Source organism: Sceloporus occidentalis, unplaced genomic scaffold (assembly GCF_023333645.1).
Source record: "Sceloporus occidentalis isolate IW3139 unplaced genomic scaffold, rSceOcc1.0.p SCAF_204, whole genome shotgun sequence".
NCBI classification, from domain to species: domain Eukaryota; kingdom Metazoa; phylum Chordata; class Lepidosauria; order Squamata; family Phrynosomatidae; genus Sceloporus; species Sceloporus occidentalis.
In genome coordinates this window covers 1,288,882-1,305,643 of record NW_028317184.1, presented here as the reverse complement: position 1 = coordinate 1,305,643, position 16,762 = coordinate 1,288,882, and the positions used below count along the sequence as shown (strand labels likewise).

Here is a 16,762-nt window from a genome sequence, read left to right as displayed (position 1 = left end):
AAGGCTAATCGATCATTAGAAAACCTTTGCAGGTATGTCTCACAGCTAGAAATGTCCGTGTCTTCCACAGCAAAGTGACCCCAAACTTTGGATGGTAGTGAATATATGTATATATATATTTTTTAATGGTCGTTCATTCAATAGTCCCCCCCTTATGCTGAACAGCCATCAACTTTACAAACAAAACTTTTTTTTTTCGCCACGATATCCCTTCCAGATATTTTTCACGTTTAAAAGGCAAATGTGTCTTGCACCATAAATATGGCAATAACTTGTCTTTGGACATGCCTAACCTGCTAACCCAAGCATAGATGCACCAGACAAGAAAATACGTGTAATACGCAAGGAACTTATTAAACATATGAAATAAACGGAAAAATTTTGCATTCTAAGAAGCCTTTTTCAGTAAAAGGTTTTAAAAGTAAAAAAAAAAATTATTGGATTGGCCTCCTGGATAGCTTTAGGTATTTCATGGAACATCCATGTACTTATGTGAAATAGGCGATCTACACAAGGAAAAAGAAATCTACCAAAGGCACTGCTACTGTTCTAAAGCGGAAGCCTTTGTGGTGTTTATTCAGTCCATGAACTATATGCTTCAAAAAGACCCACTGTGTAAGCATAGTGTACCTTTTGTCAAAAAACAAAACTATCTGCCCGATGGAGGTAATTAGTAAGTGGTCTGGAATGGCTGACTGCCTGTACCTGTGTATTTCTGCTATTATATATAAATAGCATATGTATAAAGAACAAAGATAAGTGCTTATTGTTAAATTATAACAGACACAGGGAATGGAGAATGTGAAATATTGGGAGATTCTCCTCCCTGCTGCATCTTACTGTACTATGTGTTTGCAATAACTCTGAATCCTTTTACTCTTTCATAATGGAAAGCTGGACATTGATAAGAAGGTGGCGGGGGAGCATCGCACTGCTGGGTGACACAAAAAAGGCCAGTATAAAACCCCAAGGCGGTGGGAGATCATGTGTACTGTGTTGCTCAGTACAGCTCCTTTTGCTGCTAAAGGAATCTGTTACCCACTTCAGGGCAACGGACTACGCTTTTCTCTGGTGACGGCAACAGCAAGCTCTAATCATATCATACTTACTGCTTTGAAAACGTGTAGTGTGAAAATTGTGATTATTAGCTTCTTTAGGGAGTAAACACTTCCCTGAATATGTTCTCAATCCATGTGTGTAAATAAATCAGCCTCGTTCCAAAGGAACAGTGTCCTTGTTTGCATTGAGAAATAAACGTACAGCATGCAGTCTTTGTATAAGCCACATGATACATAGTGAGAGAAACCATATTAAAATTAATAATCTAGGTAACGAATTGTATTGTGCGGGTTATAGTCAAACTGTGGAAACAAAGCAGTCGATATAATGCCATACGGCTTCAGCTGAAGCATGAACTGAAACATTCTAGAAGTATAGAATTGAACGGAGAGAAGAAAATAACCCGCAAAATATTAAATACACTGAAAATGGGGTTAATTAACTCTGTTGCAAAAAAACAACAAAAGCTGTAGTTCAAGCAAGTTTTCCTTAAAACATGGAACATTTCAATGGTTTAAATAGGCAAAGTTTGTATTAAAAAGTGTAGGAGGAGGCAATGTATGAATTTGCAGATGCATTCTCTTCCGGCTACAGATTACTGTTCTGCCATGTATAGAACTAGGATTTTATACGTTTAGTCCCGCCACGTCACTTCCACTTCATCTGTTCGGTACCTAGGAAAGAAAAGCATTAAGATTAATACACGTATAAATTCAAGGGTAGGCCACTATCCTAGGAAGCCCTCTAAAAATCAATGTATACGGAAGTGCTTTGTGTGTACTTTTGTATGCATTGTTCAAAGGTAAAGAAAATCTAAATAAAAATGTACTTAACTCAGAGGGAAGCTGCAGCTAGCCTCCTCTCACTGTGGTCAGAGGATTCTTGCCACTGATTGGCATCTGACCCCTGTGCCCATGAGCAACCAACCTTCCCCAAAGTGTTTACCACGCCATGAAAACATGGCTTAATATAATACAACGAAAAGTAATTTCAGCGTTGTCACTTCCCCAAAAGACTTGGTTATAGAATGATAAACAGCAGCCCAGCAGATGGGATTGCTGCTTTTTCAACTCTTGACCTGACTGAGATCGAGGGCAGATGGGATGCAGACACTGACCTCTGAGTTATCCATGAGTCCTGTATTGGGGTAACATGCCCGGAGCGGAACATTTCCCAACCAGCCTGAGCAATCATAGCACCGTTGTCAATACAGAATCTACAAAAAGAAAATTACAGAGATTAAAAGGTGAACAACCATTTTTTTTTAGATTAAAAAATATTGTGCCTTTTTTATTTTTGCATAATGTGTCAAGGATGCCATAAAGAATGAGCCTAGTGTGGTGTATGAGTAGGGAAAGTCAATCAAAATATCATGACTGCCAACAGCAGTAGTCTGCAGATAACGGGAGTTTATGGGAACAAAATCAAGTTTTCCCCATAAGACTTCCCTTTTGACTTTATTGAAGGGTATGAGCCAAGGCCAAGTATCTTGTTTTACGAGATGTTACAAATAAGACCTGGGCCCCTCAGTTACAGCCAGTTTGATCCACTTACCGCTCGTCAGTGGCAAATAGCTTGGCCCCTCGTTCCTTACACATTATTTCCATCATCTCCTGTAAACGTATGTTACCTGACGAATAAAACATATATCTGACATTTGCATTGAATAGATCATGTATACCCTACTGGTCTTGCACATAAAGGGCAGTATATCCTGGGATATAATGTCTCTTACATCCAACTCCTCCAACTATCAACACTTCCTGAGACCCGCAATGAGCCATGGCCCTTTCAGTGATCTCCACCAGCATTGAGAAGAGGGTTTCCTGCAGGAAGATGAGAAAGTACATTAGAGGATGTCTAATAACACAAAAGAACCTCCACATTACTAACTGCCACAGAGTAAGTGGGTATCGATTTTGTTGAAGCGCCTTAAACAACCTGAAGGGAGAAGCAGAGGTCCTCAGCTGTACATTCTCCTGACGAAAGCATCTTATGTGCCATATCCTGCAAACGATGAGGCAAAACGTGAATGTCTTGAAATTAACAACAAATATGAAGTTCTATCGGAGGCATATGCCTCTTCGAAAATTACTTGTGTTTAGGAGGTTTCAGCAAAATCATGTAGCAATGAAAGCTCACTTTTGCCATTACAGCTGCTGTAAAGTATAGTTCCCATTATGCAGCTTTTCAAACAATAACGTCTATATATATATATATATAAAAAAAAAAAAAAAAAAAAAAGCTTGAAGCATTAGCCTCATAAGTGTTCTTACTGTCCTTATTATCTTTGTTTTGAGTTCCTCCACTTGCTACAAGATGGAATCTGTTTTACGGATGAATGTCTGGCTTATTTGTAGCACTTATAGAGCAAATACACTAATTCCAGGTTTGAATGAGTTAAATGTGTAAGGGGGAGATGCTTGAAGCCTCACAATCCAATGTTCTTCAACGCAGTAATCACAGGACTGCACGGGCAGAAGCATCTGTTGCAAGGACCAAAGTATTGGGAACAGTCTCAGGGGCCTGTTTGTTCTGTACTCCATCTGACTTTCACTGTACTAATGCCACTAGGTTAGAGGCCTGGGTTCTCGTCTATGAATATTAAGTGTAAACTAGAACCTTGTAGCCAGCTAATCTCCTGGAGGCCTCAAGTAGCCCAATAGCATACTTTAATTCTTCTTTGCATTGTCAGAATTTTAAAAAGTATGCTTACAAAGATTTTTGCAAAACATATGGCTTGTGTAAGGATGTTTGTGGCATAAATATTTACCCATTTACTTTGCACGCTGCGTCACATGTGAGGCTTCGAGGTTCTGAAAACTAGGTTCACAAATAAAGCATCATGGGTCTGCTTTTTTATTTTAAACAGCAAAGTGATGATATTAAAATATAGTGTGTGGGGGGGGGGGGGAAAGAAAATCGACTCCCAAAATGTACCTATACACAATTAATATGTTGGAAACAATAAAATCCTGCTTCAGAAATAGTAGTGTTTCCATTTAAGCACTTACAGTACCTACATGCCAATATAGTTTTGTGTTTTAAGCTATCTTCAAGTTATTTGAAAGTCTATATAGAAAATTATCCCCCAATGGCCACCTTGCTAGTACCGGGTTGGACCACCCGTTGCCCTCAGAACTCCCTTTCTGGAAACATTCCTCAGAGATTTTGGTCCATATGGACATGATGGCATCCCGCAGTTGCTGCAGATTTGTCAGCTGCACATTTATGATGCGAATCTCCGGTTCCAACACATCCCAAATGTGCTCTATTGGATTGAGATCTGGTGACTGTGGAGGCTATTGGAGTACAGTGAACTTGACATGGTCAGCAACAATACTCAGGTATGCTGTCGCATTTAAACAATGCTCAATTGGTATTAAGGGCCCCAAAGTGTGCCAAGAAATGTCCCCCACACCATTACACCACCGCCACCAGCCTGAACCGTTGTACAAGGCAGGATGAATCCATGCTTTCATGTTGTTTAAGCCAAAGTCTGACCCTGCTATCTGAATGTTGCAGCTGTAATCGAGACTCATCAGACCAGGCAATGTTCTTCCAGTCTTCCATTGTCCAATTTTGGTGAGCCTGTGCGAATTGTAGCCTTAGTTCCGTGTGCTTGGCTGACAGGAGTGGCACCCGGTGGGGTCTTCTGCTGCTGTAGCCCATCTGCTTCAAGGTTCAACATGTTGTGCATTCACAGAAGGTATTCTGCATACTTTGGTTGTAACGACTGTTGCCTTTCTGTCATCTCAAACCAGTCTGCCCATTCTCCTCTGATGTCTAACATCACATTTCGCCCACACAACTGCCGCTCGCTGGATATTTTCTCTTTTTCGGACCATTCTCTGTAAACCCTAGAGATGGTTCTGGTGAAAATCCCAGTAGATCAGCAGTTTCTGAAATACTCAGACCAGCCCTTCTAGCATCAACAACCATGCCATGTTCAAAGTCACTTAAATCCCCTTTCTTCCCCATTCTGATGCTCGGTTTGAAGTTGTCTTGCCCACATCTACATTCTTAAACGCATTGAGTTGCTGCCACGTGATTGGCTGATTAGCTAGTTGTGTTAACTAAGAATTGAACAGGTGTACCAAATAAAGTGGCTAGTGAGTGTATCAGTATAATATACACACACCACATATATATATATATATATATATATATATATATATATACACACACACACACACACACATCTATACACACACACACAAAAAAAAACCTGGATTAGAATATAAATTAAGAAAATTGCTGTACAATCTTTCTTGGTTACTATAAAACAACATTATTAGTTGCCTTATAAGTTACACCACTTTTCAGTCTCCGTTCCTGCTTCAGGATCATTGTAAGGCAGGGAGGAGTGCTCCAGACGCAAACAGCATTTGAGTATACGGGCTCATGTCAGACTAGCTGGGATTGTTGTGATTGGTCATCAAAGTGATCACATAACTCTCCCACCCATCAACTGGGCCCCTCAGGGCTGCATTACTTGTGAGGTATCCCTCTACACTAGGATCCAGCAGGAACAAGTCGTATGGTGGTAAGAATCACACAGTGTTCCATGCCATCACACTTTTACATGATGGCATAGAACACAGTTTTGCACAAATGGGTTAAACCAACTCCACTCTATCCTGACTTACCCTCATTACAGGGTACCGGCAGACCTCACCTCAGTGTAAGACAAAATGCCAGAAAAAGACACATCCATCCCCTTGACCGTGTATGGCAACTCCACAAATTTCTTCCCCCTAAAAGAGTAAAAAAAACAAAGGTTATGAGATTTGGCAAGAAGGTGGATATAATGAATACACTGGGTACATACAAAATGATGTGTTTGATCATTTATATGCTAATACAACCATTCATATAGAAGGGATCCCACTATTCTTCTGATTACAAGAACATTTTAGTTTAAACCTAAAATGCTTAACAACTACTTGCCTACTAAAGTACAACTACACACAATAAAAAAAAGCTGAAAACACACAAGCTATATTAATTTCAGAAGTTCCGTGAAGTGTTGAAAAATTTGTAAACCTTTTTATGTTATTAAAACCCTTTTTTGGTGAAAAATATATGGCCCTTGTTACTAAGGGCTTTGTACATTTTATGATAAGCTGTTGAGGCAAGTGCTTCAGATGCATCAAAAACAATGTGTTCCCCATTCAGATTACTGTGTTACTGCGTTAGTATGTACGTTATTCTCTGCGCATCATATGCAGTCAGCGAAGTAGGTACTTTAAAACCACTGACACCTAAATGGGGGGACCAGATTTTCCCTGCAAGCAGTGAAATGCGAGGCTGCATTACTTGCTGCCCAGCCTCATATATTTACTTAAGTGTCCTCCCTGTGTTCCCAGATCTTCTGAGGTGACAATCGCTGGCACTTTACTGTTTCCCTGTAGGATGTAAAGTTTATAGCCACGCGTATTTAAATATTATTTGTGTAATGTAGTTTAAATGTGTCCAGACCAGTTCCGACTCCAGTACCAATGCACCCTGGGAGTTTAATGCATGAGATACTTAAAAGGTCACAGAGAGTTTATGCAAATAAATATAAATCCAAGAGAGTAAAATAAATATGCAAATTAGATTGCGTAGATGATGTCTTTATAGTACAGAAAATCTTTGCGTGTGTAAATAAAGCTCCCCAAATACTCACTTCTTAGCCATTTGCTCAATGTTATAACCAGGGCTTGGGTCATTGGATATCTGAAAGGACCCAAGAAGTAACAGTTAGTGAAGTCAGGTCCCAGCACTCATACTACATATAATATCTATATATGACATGCATTTATAATGGGTAACAAAAGTACAGAAAATACAATAAAGTGTATGTTATATTGTTCTGCGAACTAAAATATAGTAAATACTAAAAACATATCCATAACCCTATACTTCAGAGCCCTTACTACAGATAACCCTTACTCTACCGTAATATTTTATATCTGTATTTTTTAGTAATCTATATCAGCTTTCCTTAGTTTTATTGCCAAAGCTATTAGACAATAAAAAACACTTCTGGTATGGAAAGTACTTTTTCTTGCTTGTTACCTTTAATACTCTGGCAAAACGGTCCAAGCAGTTCCCCACTGCAATGTCTATGGTTTCTCCAAATATGCGATATCGATGCTCTGAATAGGCAATGACCTTTATTGAAAACATAAGTTGGGTGCTTAGATGTGTATTTCGTGTATCCTTGAAGAAAAACAATTTTATGACCTTCGTAGATGTGCAATCTGGGATTTCCAGAAATTGTGACCTGTTTGAGGCCCCCATACGGCTGCATAAACAAAGGTTTTTATTTTTATGTTCCAAGTTAGAAAGTAATCCATCTATAGATAGCAGTAGGTACATTTTAAAGAATTAGGCTCCTTTTCACCCAAGTTTAATCACGCTGTGTCCAGGACATACCATGGAGCTTATGAATCATAAAGAGAATGATGGCCCATCAAATAACCTGTGCTTTTCAACAAACTAAAATCTTTACTTTTGACCACTTACTACATTTATTGTGTGGGTATTCTTTAGGACAATACAGTAATCAGAGACTCATGACATTATAAATGTGATGTGTTTACCGTGATGCTGCCTATGCATTTCTGTCATTTTGGATTTAATGAATTGTTCCTTGTGTTAACTACTAGAATCGGAGCGTTTCTTCATGTGTACCTGTGTGTTTCCTCCACTCACGTACAGAACAGTGGGATTTTCTGCACCTGTGATCAGCCTCCCCATCTCAATGTGTCCTATGCAGTGATTTACTCCTAACAAAGGCTTCTTCCACAGCTGGGCCACTGTACGTGCAACAATTGCAACTGACAGTAGAGGAGCACCCATCCCAGGTCCTGTGGAAGTCAAAAGAACTACATCATTAACGTGTAACAAACCCCACCCCAAATCACGTATTAGATAACGCTACTCAAATAGTATGGTGTAATGCCACATCAGACTACAGGCTATCACAACCATGTATGCAAATAGGCAGGCCACCAAGACCTCCTCATACTAAGTCTACTGAACAGAAGCTTTGCTTTTTACCTTTTGTATACGCCACACAGTCTATGTCCTGTGGCTGTATTTGTGCCTCAGCTAAAGCCTCTTGCAGAACATCCAAGATACAAGAGCGATGGTGACGGGCAGTATCACTGGGCATAAAGCCTGTAGAGAGACAAAAAAAAAAAAAAGCACTCACCAAACACATCTTAACACATGGGAAATATGAGCCAGTAAATGCAAGACAATGGCAATAAATCACATTTATCTCACATGGCAACAAACGCAAAAGGTACCAAATGTTGCATTTGAATCTCAGAAGGGAGGCGCATTTTATTGGGTATGGCTACCCCAATGGCACTATGAATTGTCAGACACATTCCGTGGCAAAATTAATCGCTCACCTTGTCCTGGAGGCGTAATGTAAGTTCTACGTGGGTTGCTTAAAACCTTCCCATCCTGGATGATACCAACACCAATTTTATTGGCACTTCCTTCGAACCCAAGTACAATAGTCATGGTAGCACCTCTGGAGCACTGGAAACAGGTTTCCACATGAATCCTGCAACACAAACATAAGGTGGTAGCTTTAACTAAAAAATCATAAAAAAAGTCAAAGGACTCTGGCTAATGGTAAAATAGCACATACTAGCTGCACTTTAGATCATCTTAGTCTATTCACTAAAGGGAGTGTTGACAGCAGAGTTTCACCTCCATAGCTTCACTATAAATCATGAAAAGTCAGCCCTAGTGAGCTTCAGCTACATGAAGAGCTTGGCTGATTTTGTATATGTATACTTAAATCGAGGAGATTTCTCAAAGTCTCATCAGCCATTAAATTATGCATTATACAGGTGAAATTTACTGGTGTCGGGCCTTTAAGAAAGAATGAATAAAGCGAGGGAATGAAAAAACTGTAATCTCCTGCCAATCCTCCTTAAGTGAATAGACACCATTGCTCTCTTGGATCCATAACTTAGACAACGTGCGATACCAAAACAAAAGCATGTAACCATTGCACGGTAATACTCATTATCTTCTTGGTTAACAGTCTAAAGTTAGCGGTACGAGCCTAATTGAGTAAATATCCACAATTAACTCACCGCACTGATACAGTCACAAAACCCATCACACTTTACATGCAATCTCTCTTCTCAAAAATTGGTAGTGCCCTTGTAACACAGCTTATTGTCACACCTTCCAAAGCGCGCACGATATAGCGTGCACTGTTGTGTGTGTGTGTTTATGTATATATATATATATATAATTATATATACACACATATACGCGGTATAGAGGAAACCATGTTGTATTTACAAAATACCATGTAAAATGTCATGACACTTATACACGTGTGTATTTTAACGAATTATCCGAGCAGCTTACTGTCTGTGAATACTACCACCCCCCTCATCTCTATAACCTAATGCTGACACATGTCCCTCCTCGCCCGTCTTTCCCTCCTGTACCTTCTCAGCCTCCAGCGCCAATTTAAGGGGGGAGGTGGGGAGAAAGAGAGAATCTTCTCAAGTCACATGTGTCGCAAATACATCCCCCACCGATTACTGTGTGTCTTACCCACACGCGGCTGTGTTGTTACACTCGCATCCCGTGACGTGTTTCCGGTGACTAGCGCGTGGAGCTTCCGGCGCTTGGTGCTTTGTGTTACTGAGACCCTGACGGAGCTGCCGACGAGTTGTGAATTGTGTACGTGTGAGCGGGCTGTTGGGTGGCGGTGTTTGTGTAAATATGGGATGGGTCGTTTATTTTATTTCCACGGAACGAGAAGGGTTTTAGCGCATCCCTCCCCTCCCGAGCCTGCTCCTAAAGCACCTGGCATAAAGCAGGGTATTAATGTAATCCGCTGTTTGCCAAATGGACACGCAGTGCGGACCCCTGGGATTTAGTTCATAGTCCAGGCTGTGACTTATTCTCTACAGAACTAGCGCAGCTTTTTAAAGGGCGCTACATTAAACCCATATGAGTAACATGTAACTTCATCGCAAATCGCACTTCCCTGTTTAAAATTCCAGTTGGCAAAGACACTGAATTAAAAATAAACATGGAGTGCAGTTTGAGGTCTGTGTGGTGATGGGATGGATCCTCTTACGTCCTAAATTATAAATATGAAGCCTATATCAGGCTTGGATCCTCTTGTCATGAGTGTCTTGCCCATCTTATTACATATTTGATCTGGGGACCTCCATATGGGCAGCTTTTTATCAGAACTGGTTTTAATATCCAGGGCTTCAGTTGCTAAGCAGCGAGTTACAATAAAATAGTTTATTTCTCATCCAAGTAGCTCCAGGGAAGCCGTCTTAATACAAAATGTATATAGTATGTTTAAATTCTTCACTACCCCCCCCATGTTTAATATGAGTAAATATCCTAGTAATCTTCATTGTATGTAACTTTGTACAGCTTCCACTGATTATAAAATTCAACCTGTTAAGCTTAAATTAACTATACAGCATGGTTTGACGTATTCTTTTTTTTATGCATTCTCTGGGGCATTTAGTCCAGAGCGTTCAGATTCATATTCTGCCGGGAAATCAAAACAAGTAGTCTTTGCTGATGACCCAAGCAAATCTTAAAGTGCCAAAGGGAGAGTTGCCAGGATAGTTGTGGTTATGGCTCCTTGGCTTCACTATACATTAGCAAATGAGGTACATTTAAGTCCAGTGAGATCCTGTGGCAGGAAGAACTTCATAATGTATAATAGTTTAATCAGTGAGATTTCTTTAGTCTTCTTGCAGATTGAATTATACAATATACAAGAGGTTAGCCCTTCACACTAGAGGAACCTGCCTGTATTGGCCCTTCATAATGAATAGTGAAGTGAGGAAGTTGATGCCACATTTCCCAATTTAGTGAATAGATACCACTATGATCCTTTAAAACAGGTATCTTTATTCTTTATAAATTAGTTCTCAAAGTATGTCCAAATTAGTAGTAGTCGAGAGGAAACGAGGGTATTAAAACCCTCAAAAATCAACATAGATCCTATCCCTCTAATGATAAAAATAGATAAAATGTAACTGTTAGCTTTTAAACTTTTGTCTCTTTAGCACAGAGTGCAGGATATTCCATCACGCTCCGTTCACTACTCACCCTGCGTTTGATCCCATCCGTCTTCAAAATGCCTAAACGTGGAAAGAAGGGCGATGTGAAAAGTGAGGTTGCTGAACCTGAGGTGGACAGAGAAGGTAAGTTTATGTTGTGACAGATAAGCAAAGTATGCTTTTGGTTAATATGGAAACCAAGATTAAGTCTTCATTCAATTTCATTGATTTCTGCAGAACCAGAAGTGAAGAAAGGCAAAAAAGGAGCAGGGAAGGAAGCAGAGCCAGCGATTTTGTATGAAGATGCTCCTGACAAGTTGACCACAGCTGATGACAAGAAGTACACTTTAAAGATCAGCTCTTGGAATGTGGATGGAATTAGGGCCTGGGTCAAAAAGCAGGGACTAACTGTGAGTACCGTGCCACGTCTGTTTAATAGCACTACCTGGTACTTGTGGACATTTGCATCAGACGTAGTGTAATGCCCTACACACTTAAACTGTGAAAAACCAAAATGCTTCTAGATTAAAATGGAAATCTATAGTAGTATCCACAATTGCCCAATTGCCTCTACAGATATTTGTTTATAAGTGAACTAAGCTTGATCTTGTTTTTTTGTACAGTGGGTGAGGGAAGAGGACCCTCATATCCTGTGCCTTCAGGAGACAAAATGTGCAGAGAAAGTCCTGCCTGCAGAAGTCAAAGATATGCCTGAGTATCCTCATAAGTACTGGGCCTGCTCTGATGATAAGGAGGGGTACAGTGGGGTTGCCATGCTCTGTAAAGACAAACCTTTGAATGTCACTTATGGGATTGGTGAGTATTGCACCTCCACATGTATTTTTATGTTTTTGTGCTAGGTTTTGTTTCTGATACAGATCTTTGACCTCCTGAACTGTCCCGCTACATGCAGGCCTCCCAAAAGGTGGACTGGTGTGGGGGAAAAAAAACACTAAAAAAAAAAAGCAAAAAAAACACAATTTCTTAGAATTTCTTCTACACATTAGGTGCCCCTGATGAAAATGATTGTTCTCAGTACGATATATATATAGAGATCGCTACATTTTATGTATGCCAGTTATGTCACAATGACAATACTGAACTCACTGTATTGTTTTTTAAAATTTCATTTATTTTTCATCATTTCAATTTTTTTTTTGTTTTGTTACCTCTCTTGCTCTTGTTGCTCCAATCCACCCTGTACTGGTCACACTGTGATGACCAAGAAAGTATCCATAGACTTGCATTGGTGATTGCAATACGTGTGATTGACCAGCAGGGGGAATGGATATCCCAACAGGGTCTAGACCAGGGGTCTCAAAACTTTTCTATACGGGGACCACATCGTGTATTTCACACGTTTTCAAGGGCCAAAGAAAAAAATAAAGAATTAATTAGTTTTATTTGGATCTTTTTTGGGGTAATCAGCATGATATGATTCAGAACAAAAGAGAAATTTGACAGTGACAAAGAAAGGATGCTGCGCTTGCACCTGGAAAACAGATCAACTGAATATCACATGCAAACCCTGCATTGCAGGTTTAGATCAATCAAGAAACATAGATTAACAGAAATGCCTATAACAATTTTTTAAAATATTCTAACAAGATCTTCAATTTGAATTAAAAAAGAGTATTTCTGCTATTACTCTGCTTCTTGTACACCTGAATGCTCTTCTGTTTTAATTGCTGAAGGTTTGAATGCTTGTTCAGTGAATTAATAGATTGTTTTCCTTATTACACCCTCAGGAATTGAAGAGCATGATAAGGAAGGTCGAGTAATTACTGCTGAATTCGACTCCTTTTATGCAATTGCTGCTTATGTGCCCAACTCAAGCCGTGGCCTCGTGCGTCTTGATTATCGTCAGCGTTGGGATGTGGACTTCCGGGCATACCTTAAAGGCCTGGATAGCAAGAAACCACTCATACTATGTGGGGATCTGAATGTTGCGCACCAGGAAATCGATTTGAAGAACCCCAAGACCAACAAGAAGACACCAGGTTTCACCCCTCAGGAACGCCAAGGCTTTACTGAGCTTCTGGCAGAGGGCTTCCTGGACAGCTTCCGGGAGCTGTACCCTGATACGCCTCATGCGTATACCTTTTGGACCTATATGATGAATGCACGGGCCAAGAATGTTGGTTGGAGGCTGGATTACTTTGTGTTGTCGAAAGCTCTGCGACCTGCTTTATGTGATAGCAAGATCAGGAGCAAAGCTATGGGGAGTGACCACTGCCCTATAACTCTCTATATGGCTGTATAAGAAAAAGCGGTAATCACTGCTCTGGTGGTTGCAACCCTATTACTCTTCTTATGGCCATATAGAGTGTAAAACCTCCCTTTCCCTACAGTTGTATGTATGACCCAACACATAGAAATCCTCTATGCAACTCCAGTCCCCCAGTGTCACATACAAGTCAGAATGAAAGTTTATAATGCTCTGATCTGTTTAGTGACGTGTTACTGGAGCTTCTTACTGCTGTTTTTAAGTTTCTCCTTTGCAAATGTCATCTTTCACACATTGCATATAGTGTTGTGATCTGATACAGTGTAGCCATGAAAATGTTAAGAAAATTGTTATTTTTGCTTTTCTTGCAGGCAGTTTTGCGGAGTGCAGGCGGTTAGATTTTCAGGTCCTTTATTAACAAAATAAAATTAAGTTATTTTGTTCTTAGTATTCCATGGTTTGAGGCTCCACTACACCCTATTAGCTTTTTAGCCTGTTTAAAATAAGTTACTTGTGTCCCAGGTTCGCTCAGAAACGAATGGATATTATAATGGAACATTTTCAGTTTTTTCACATTGAATAGCTCTCTGTGACATTTGGTTCATAGTTATTACTAAAATAAATGTATGTGAGAGATAAACAAGAAAGGGATACCTTATGCATAGGACGCTGCTATATAGCGGATTGCCATGTAAATATTGAGTGGCAAAAGTGATGCACGTTTGGGCAAAGACAGAAAAAATGTAGTGTCCCAGCTTTTGGGACCTCAGAGGTGTCTTCCATCTGACATTTCTGTTTTGGTCAAATAAAAGGTATAGCCTTCCATTAGAGACTCCCATCTTCTCTTGGACCAATAAGTCATTATCAATTTTCTTGTGGATATGAACATGACATATGTTATTTAGCCTAGGGTGACAATTCATGCAACGTGTCTTCTGAAATGTATCTGATCATAGTTCTTATTGCTATGTAGAGAGCCAATGTTCTGTCAGGTTTTCTTTTTTTGTTGCACAAACCTTTCCTACATAACATAACCTCAGTGAGGGATGCATATAAATGACCTGGCAAATGAGTAAACCAAGGAGGTTAATCACATAACGTTTTAGCACCTTGTCACACCTTTACCCCCCATACCTCGGAACTCCAGGTTTTGCCAGGAGACTTCTGGCGAAGTGTTGCTTTTCCGGTTGTCCAATCATCATGGGGGAAACTCCTAGTTTGTGGGACCGGTGTTGTAGCATGTCCCACTTCCCATGCACATCACCTAAGTCATAGTTGGGCATTGCGCAAGGTGAATAGCCAGAGCCTGAAAGTTATGATTTATACCCATGGCCCAGTGGGTCTTGGAAACCAGCTTGAATCAAGCAACAGGTAAAATGGCATTCTGAAATAAACAGTTAATATGTTTTACAAAGCTGCCCCATGGGTATATCACAGGAGCAGCTGTCTTAACTTCCTAAACATGATCGTCCCTCTTTACCACACTATCTCTCCCCGTTGCTCATTGCTGTGGATTGGTTCCAGGAGCTTTTATGGCAGTAGGCGAGGACATGGGAGAAAACCTTAGGATAGGGAGTTGATCAGATTATGCCACTTTGCAAAACACGTTTTCTTGCGATTAACTTTTAAATCAAATCTGCAAAACAATTGCAAACTAAGGCTAGACGGTTTATGATAAAGGCTGCGGCAGTTTTCCTCTTTAAGCATTTTTCTTCATTTAGTGGTACCACAGCCCCACATTAACCTTAGCGTACAAAGTGTTCTGAGAAGATGCTTGGCTTTGAAGCATTGGTCTTGAGATTCAGTTGGGAAGCTGTTTCCCACATTAATATCTCATGAGAATTTAATGATCTTTCCATGTAAGCTAACTCTTGAATATCTATAAGTTGATCTGGCTTGCTGTCTTGATGCAGAGAAAATGTTAGATGTCTCTATTTATAGAGATCAGAATGAGCTCTTGTCTAAAATAGCTGAAAACTCATGTCTAACATTTTAAATTATCCTGATTTATGTCATATGGCTGCAGATAATAACTTTTACTGCCATCAGTTAAAAATACCATTCTAACAACTCATATTCCAGATGAGGCCACTCATGAGACATTCAGCCTTGTAGTCCTTTTGCTGTATACATTATCACGCTTATGACATTAGAATAATCATAACGGTCATCAGTCCTCATTCGCTTGTTTTTGATTGAATTGAGCTATAATATCTGTTGTTTATTATGTGGTGTTTGTTTCTGATTTTTGACATTCAATATGATTGGCAATAATTAACATATCTTTAAGATTCTTCTCTTTAGATTTATAAGAAAACACTTAAGTTAAATACTTTAAAGGGGAAGTCATACCCCATTTTTATGGATCAGCATACACCTTCTGTTCTCTACTTGCATATAAGGCACTTGCACTGGCATCTATTGAAGAAAAGAAAAAAACAAAACCCATACTTGAAATGAGGCATATTGTTGTGCTGGCGGAGAGTTAAATTGAAACTATAAATGCTATTTTTTTTGTTTTTAATTTTTTTTTTAAGGGTGTTACATTTTAGGATTGTGTTTTACCAAGGTTGGAGGATACATGGACATAACTGCTATAAGGGGTGTCAGTTGCTCTTGAGCTACATTTTATAGTACACGTTAAAGAATGTTATATAGAGCTCTCTCTTAAAAGGATGAATATTTGGTTTGTCAGGCAGATAAAATAATTTTGAAGATGCATTTAGCTATGGATTTTTGTTATTAGAAAATTATAAAAAAAAATGTAATATTCCTCACTATATTTTTTTTCCATCAAGACATTTGGTTTTGTTTTATTTAAACTTGATATCACTAGAGATTGATAACCAACAATCTGATTGTATAGGTCCATGGGAAATTGGGAAACTCATCATTGCTATGGGTATACAGCTGGGCATCACCCCACTATGTCAGTGCCACTAATTCACTAGGAGGGACGTTTCTTTAAAATGGCTTCACATTTGTTCAAATTGCTATTAGGAGGATTTGCTGTTTATTGGATATTTTTGTTTGTGGGCAGACTAACCTTTTTCAATTTGTAGATTTCTGTGTTGGGATACGTTTTTGTGTATTTCATAGAAATAAATCAATTGCATTCATTTACAACTCAGTTTATTACAAAGGCATTTTGTATATACAATACATATTACAGGTTTACACAATAACAGAAATGTTCGCTCATTCAAGGAAATGATCAATATTTTGAGTGGAGGATGTACATGATTGTGATAAATACACTGGAACAGACAAAACACCAGTAGCTTATACCAGTTTCCAGAAACCATGAAAGTAACAGCTACATTTTTTAAGAATTAGATGATTTTCAGAGAAATAGAGGTGGTGGTGGCTAAATACTGCCCGTCACTAAGGGTTCCTATAATTAGCCATT

General features: G+C 39.3%; 2 protein-coding genes across 2 annotated transcripts; one reads left to right on the top strand and one right to left on the bottom strand.

Annotated features, from left to right (window-relative positions):
• Window positions 1-1,693: 1,693 nt before the first annotated feature.
• LOC149278023 (tRNA N6-adenosine threonylcarbamoyltransferase) lies at window positions 1,694-8,583 on the bottom strand. The gene is made up of 11 exons (XM_089502528.1): window positions 8,469-8,583; window positions 8,110-8,229; window positions 7,741-7,916; window positions 7,123-7,218; window positions 6,731-6,780; window positions 5,738-5,816; window positions 3,001-3,066; window positions 2,795-2,885; window positions 2,614-2,689; window positions 2,177-2,275; window positions 1,694-1,733 (listed from the first exon to the last, which is right to left on the bottom strand). The coding sequence occupies exons 1-11, from the start codon at window positions 8,581-8,583 to the stop codon at window positions 1,694-1,696; spliced, it is 1,008 nt and encodes a 335-aa protein (XP_089358654.1).
• A 2,620-nt stretch (window positions 8,584-11,203) lies between these two features.
• On the top strand, window positions 11,204-13,389 carry LOC149278022 (DNA repair nuclease APEX1-like). The gene is made up of 4 exons (XM_089502530.1): window positions 11,204-11,270; window positions 11,364-11,536; window positions 11,750-11,942; window positions 12,875-13,389. The coding sequence occupies exons 1-4, from the start codon at window positions 11,204-11,206 to the stop codon at window positions 13,387-13,389; spliced, it is 948 nt and encodes a 315-aa protein (XP_089358656.1).
• Window positions 13,390-16,762: the final 3,373 nt, after the last annotated feature.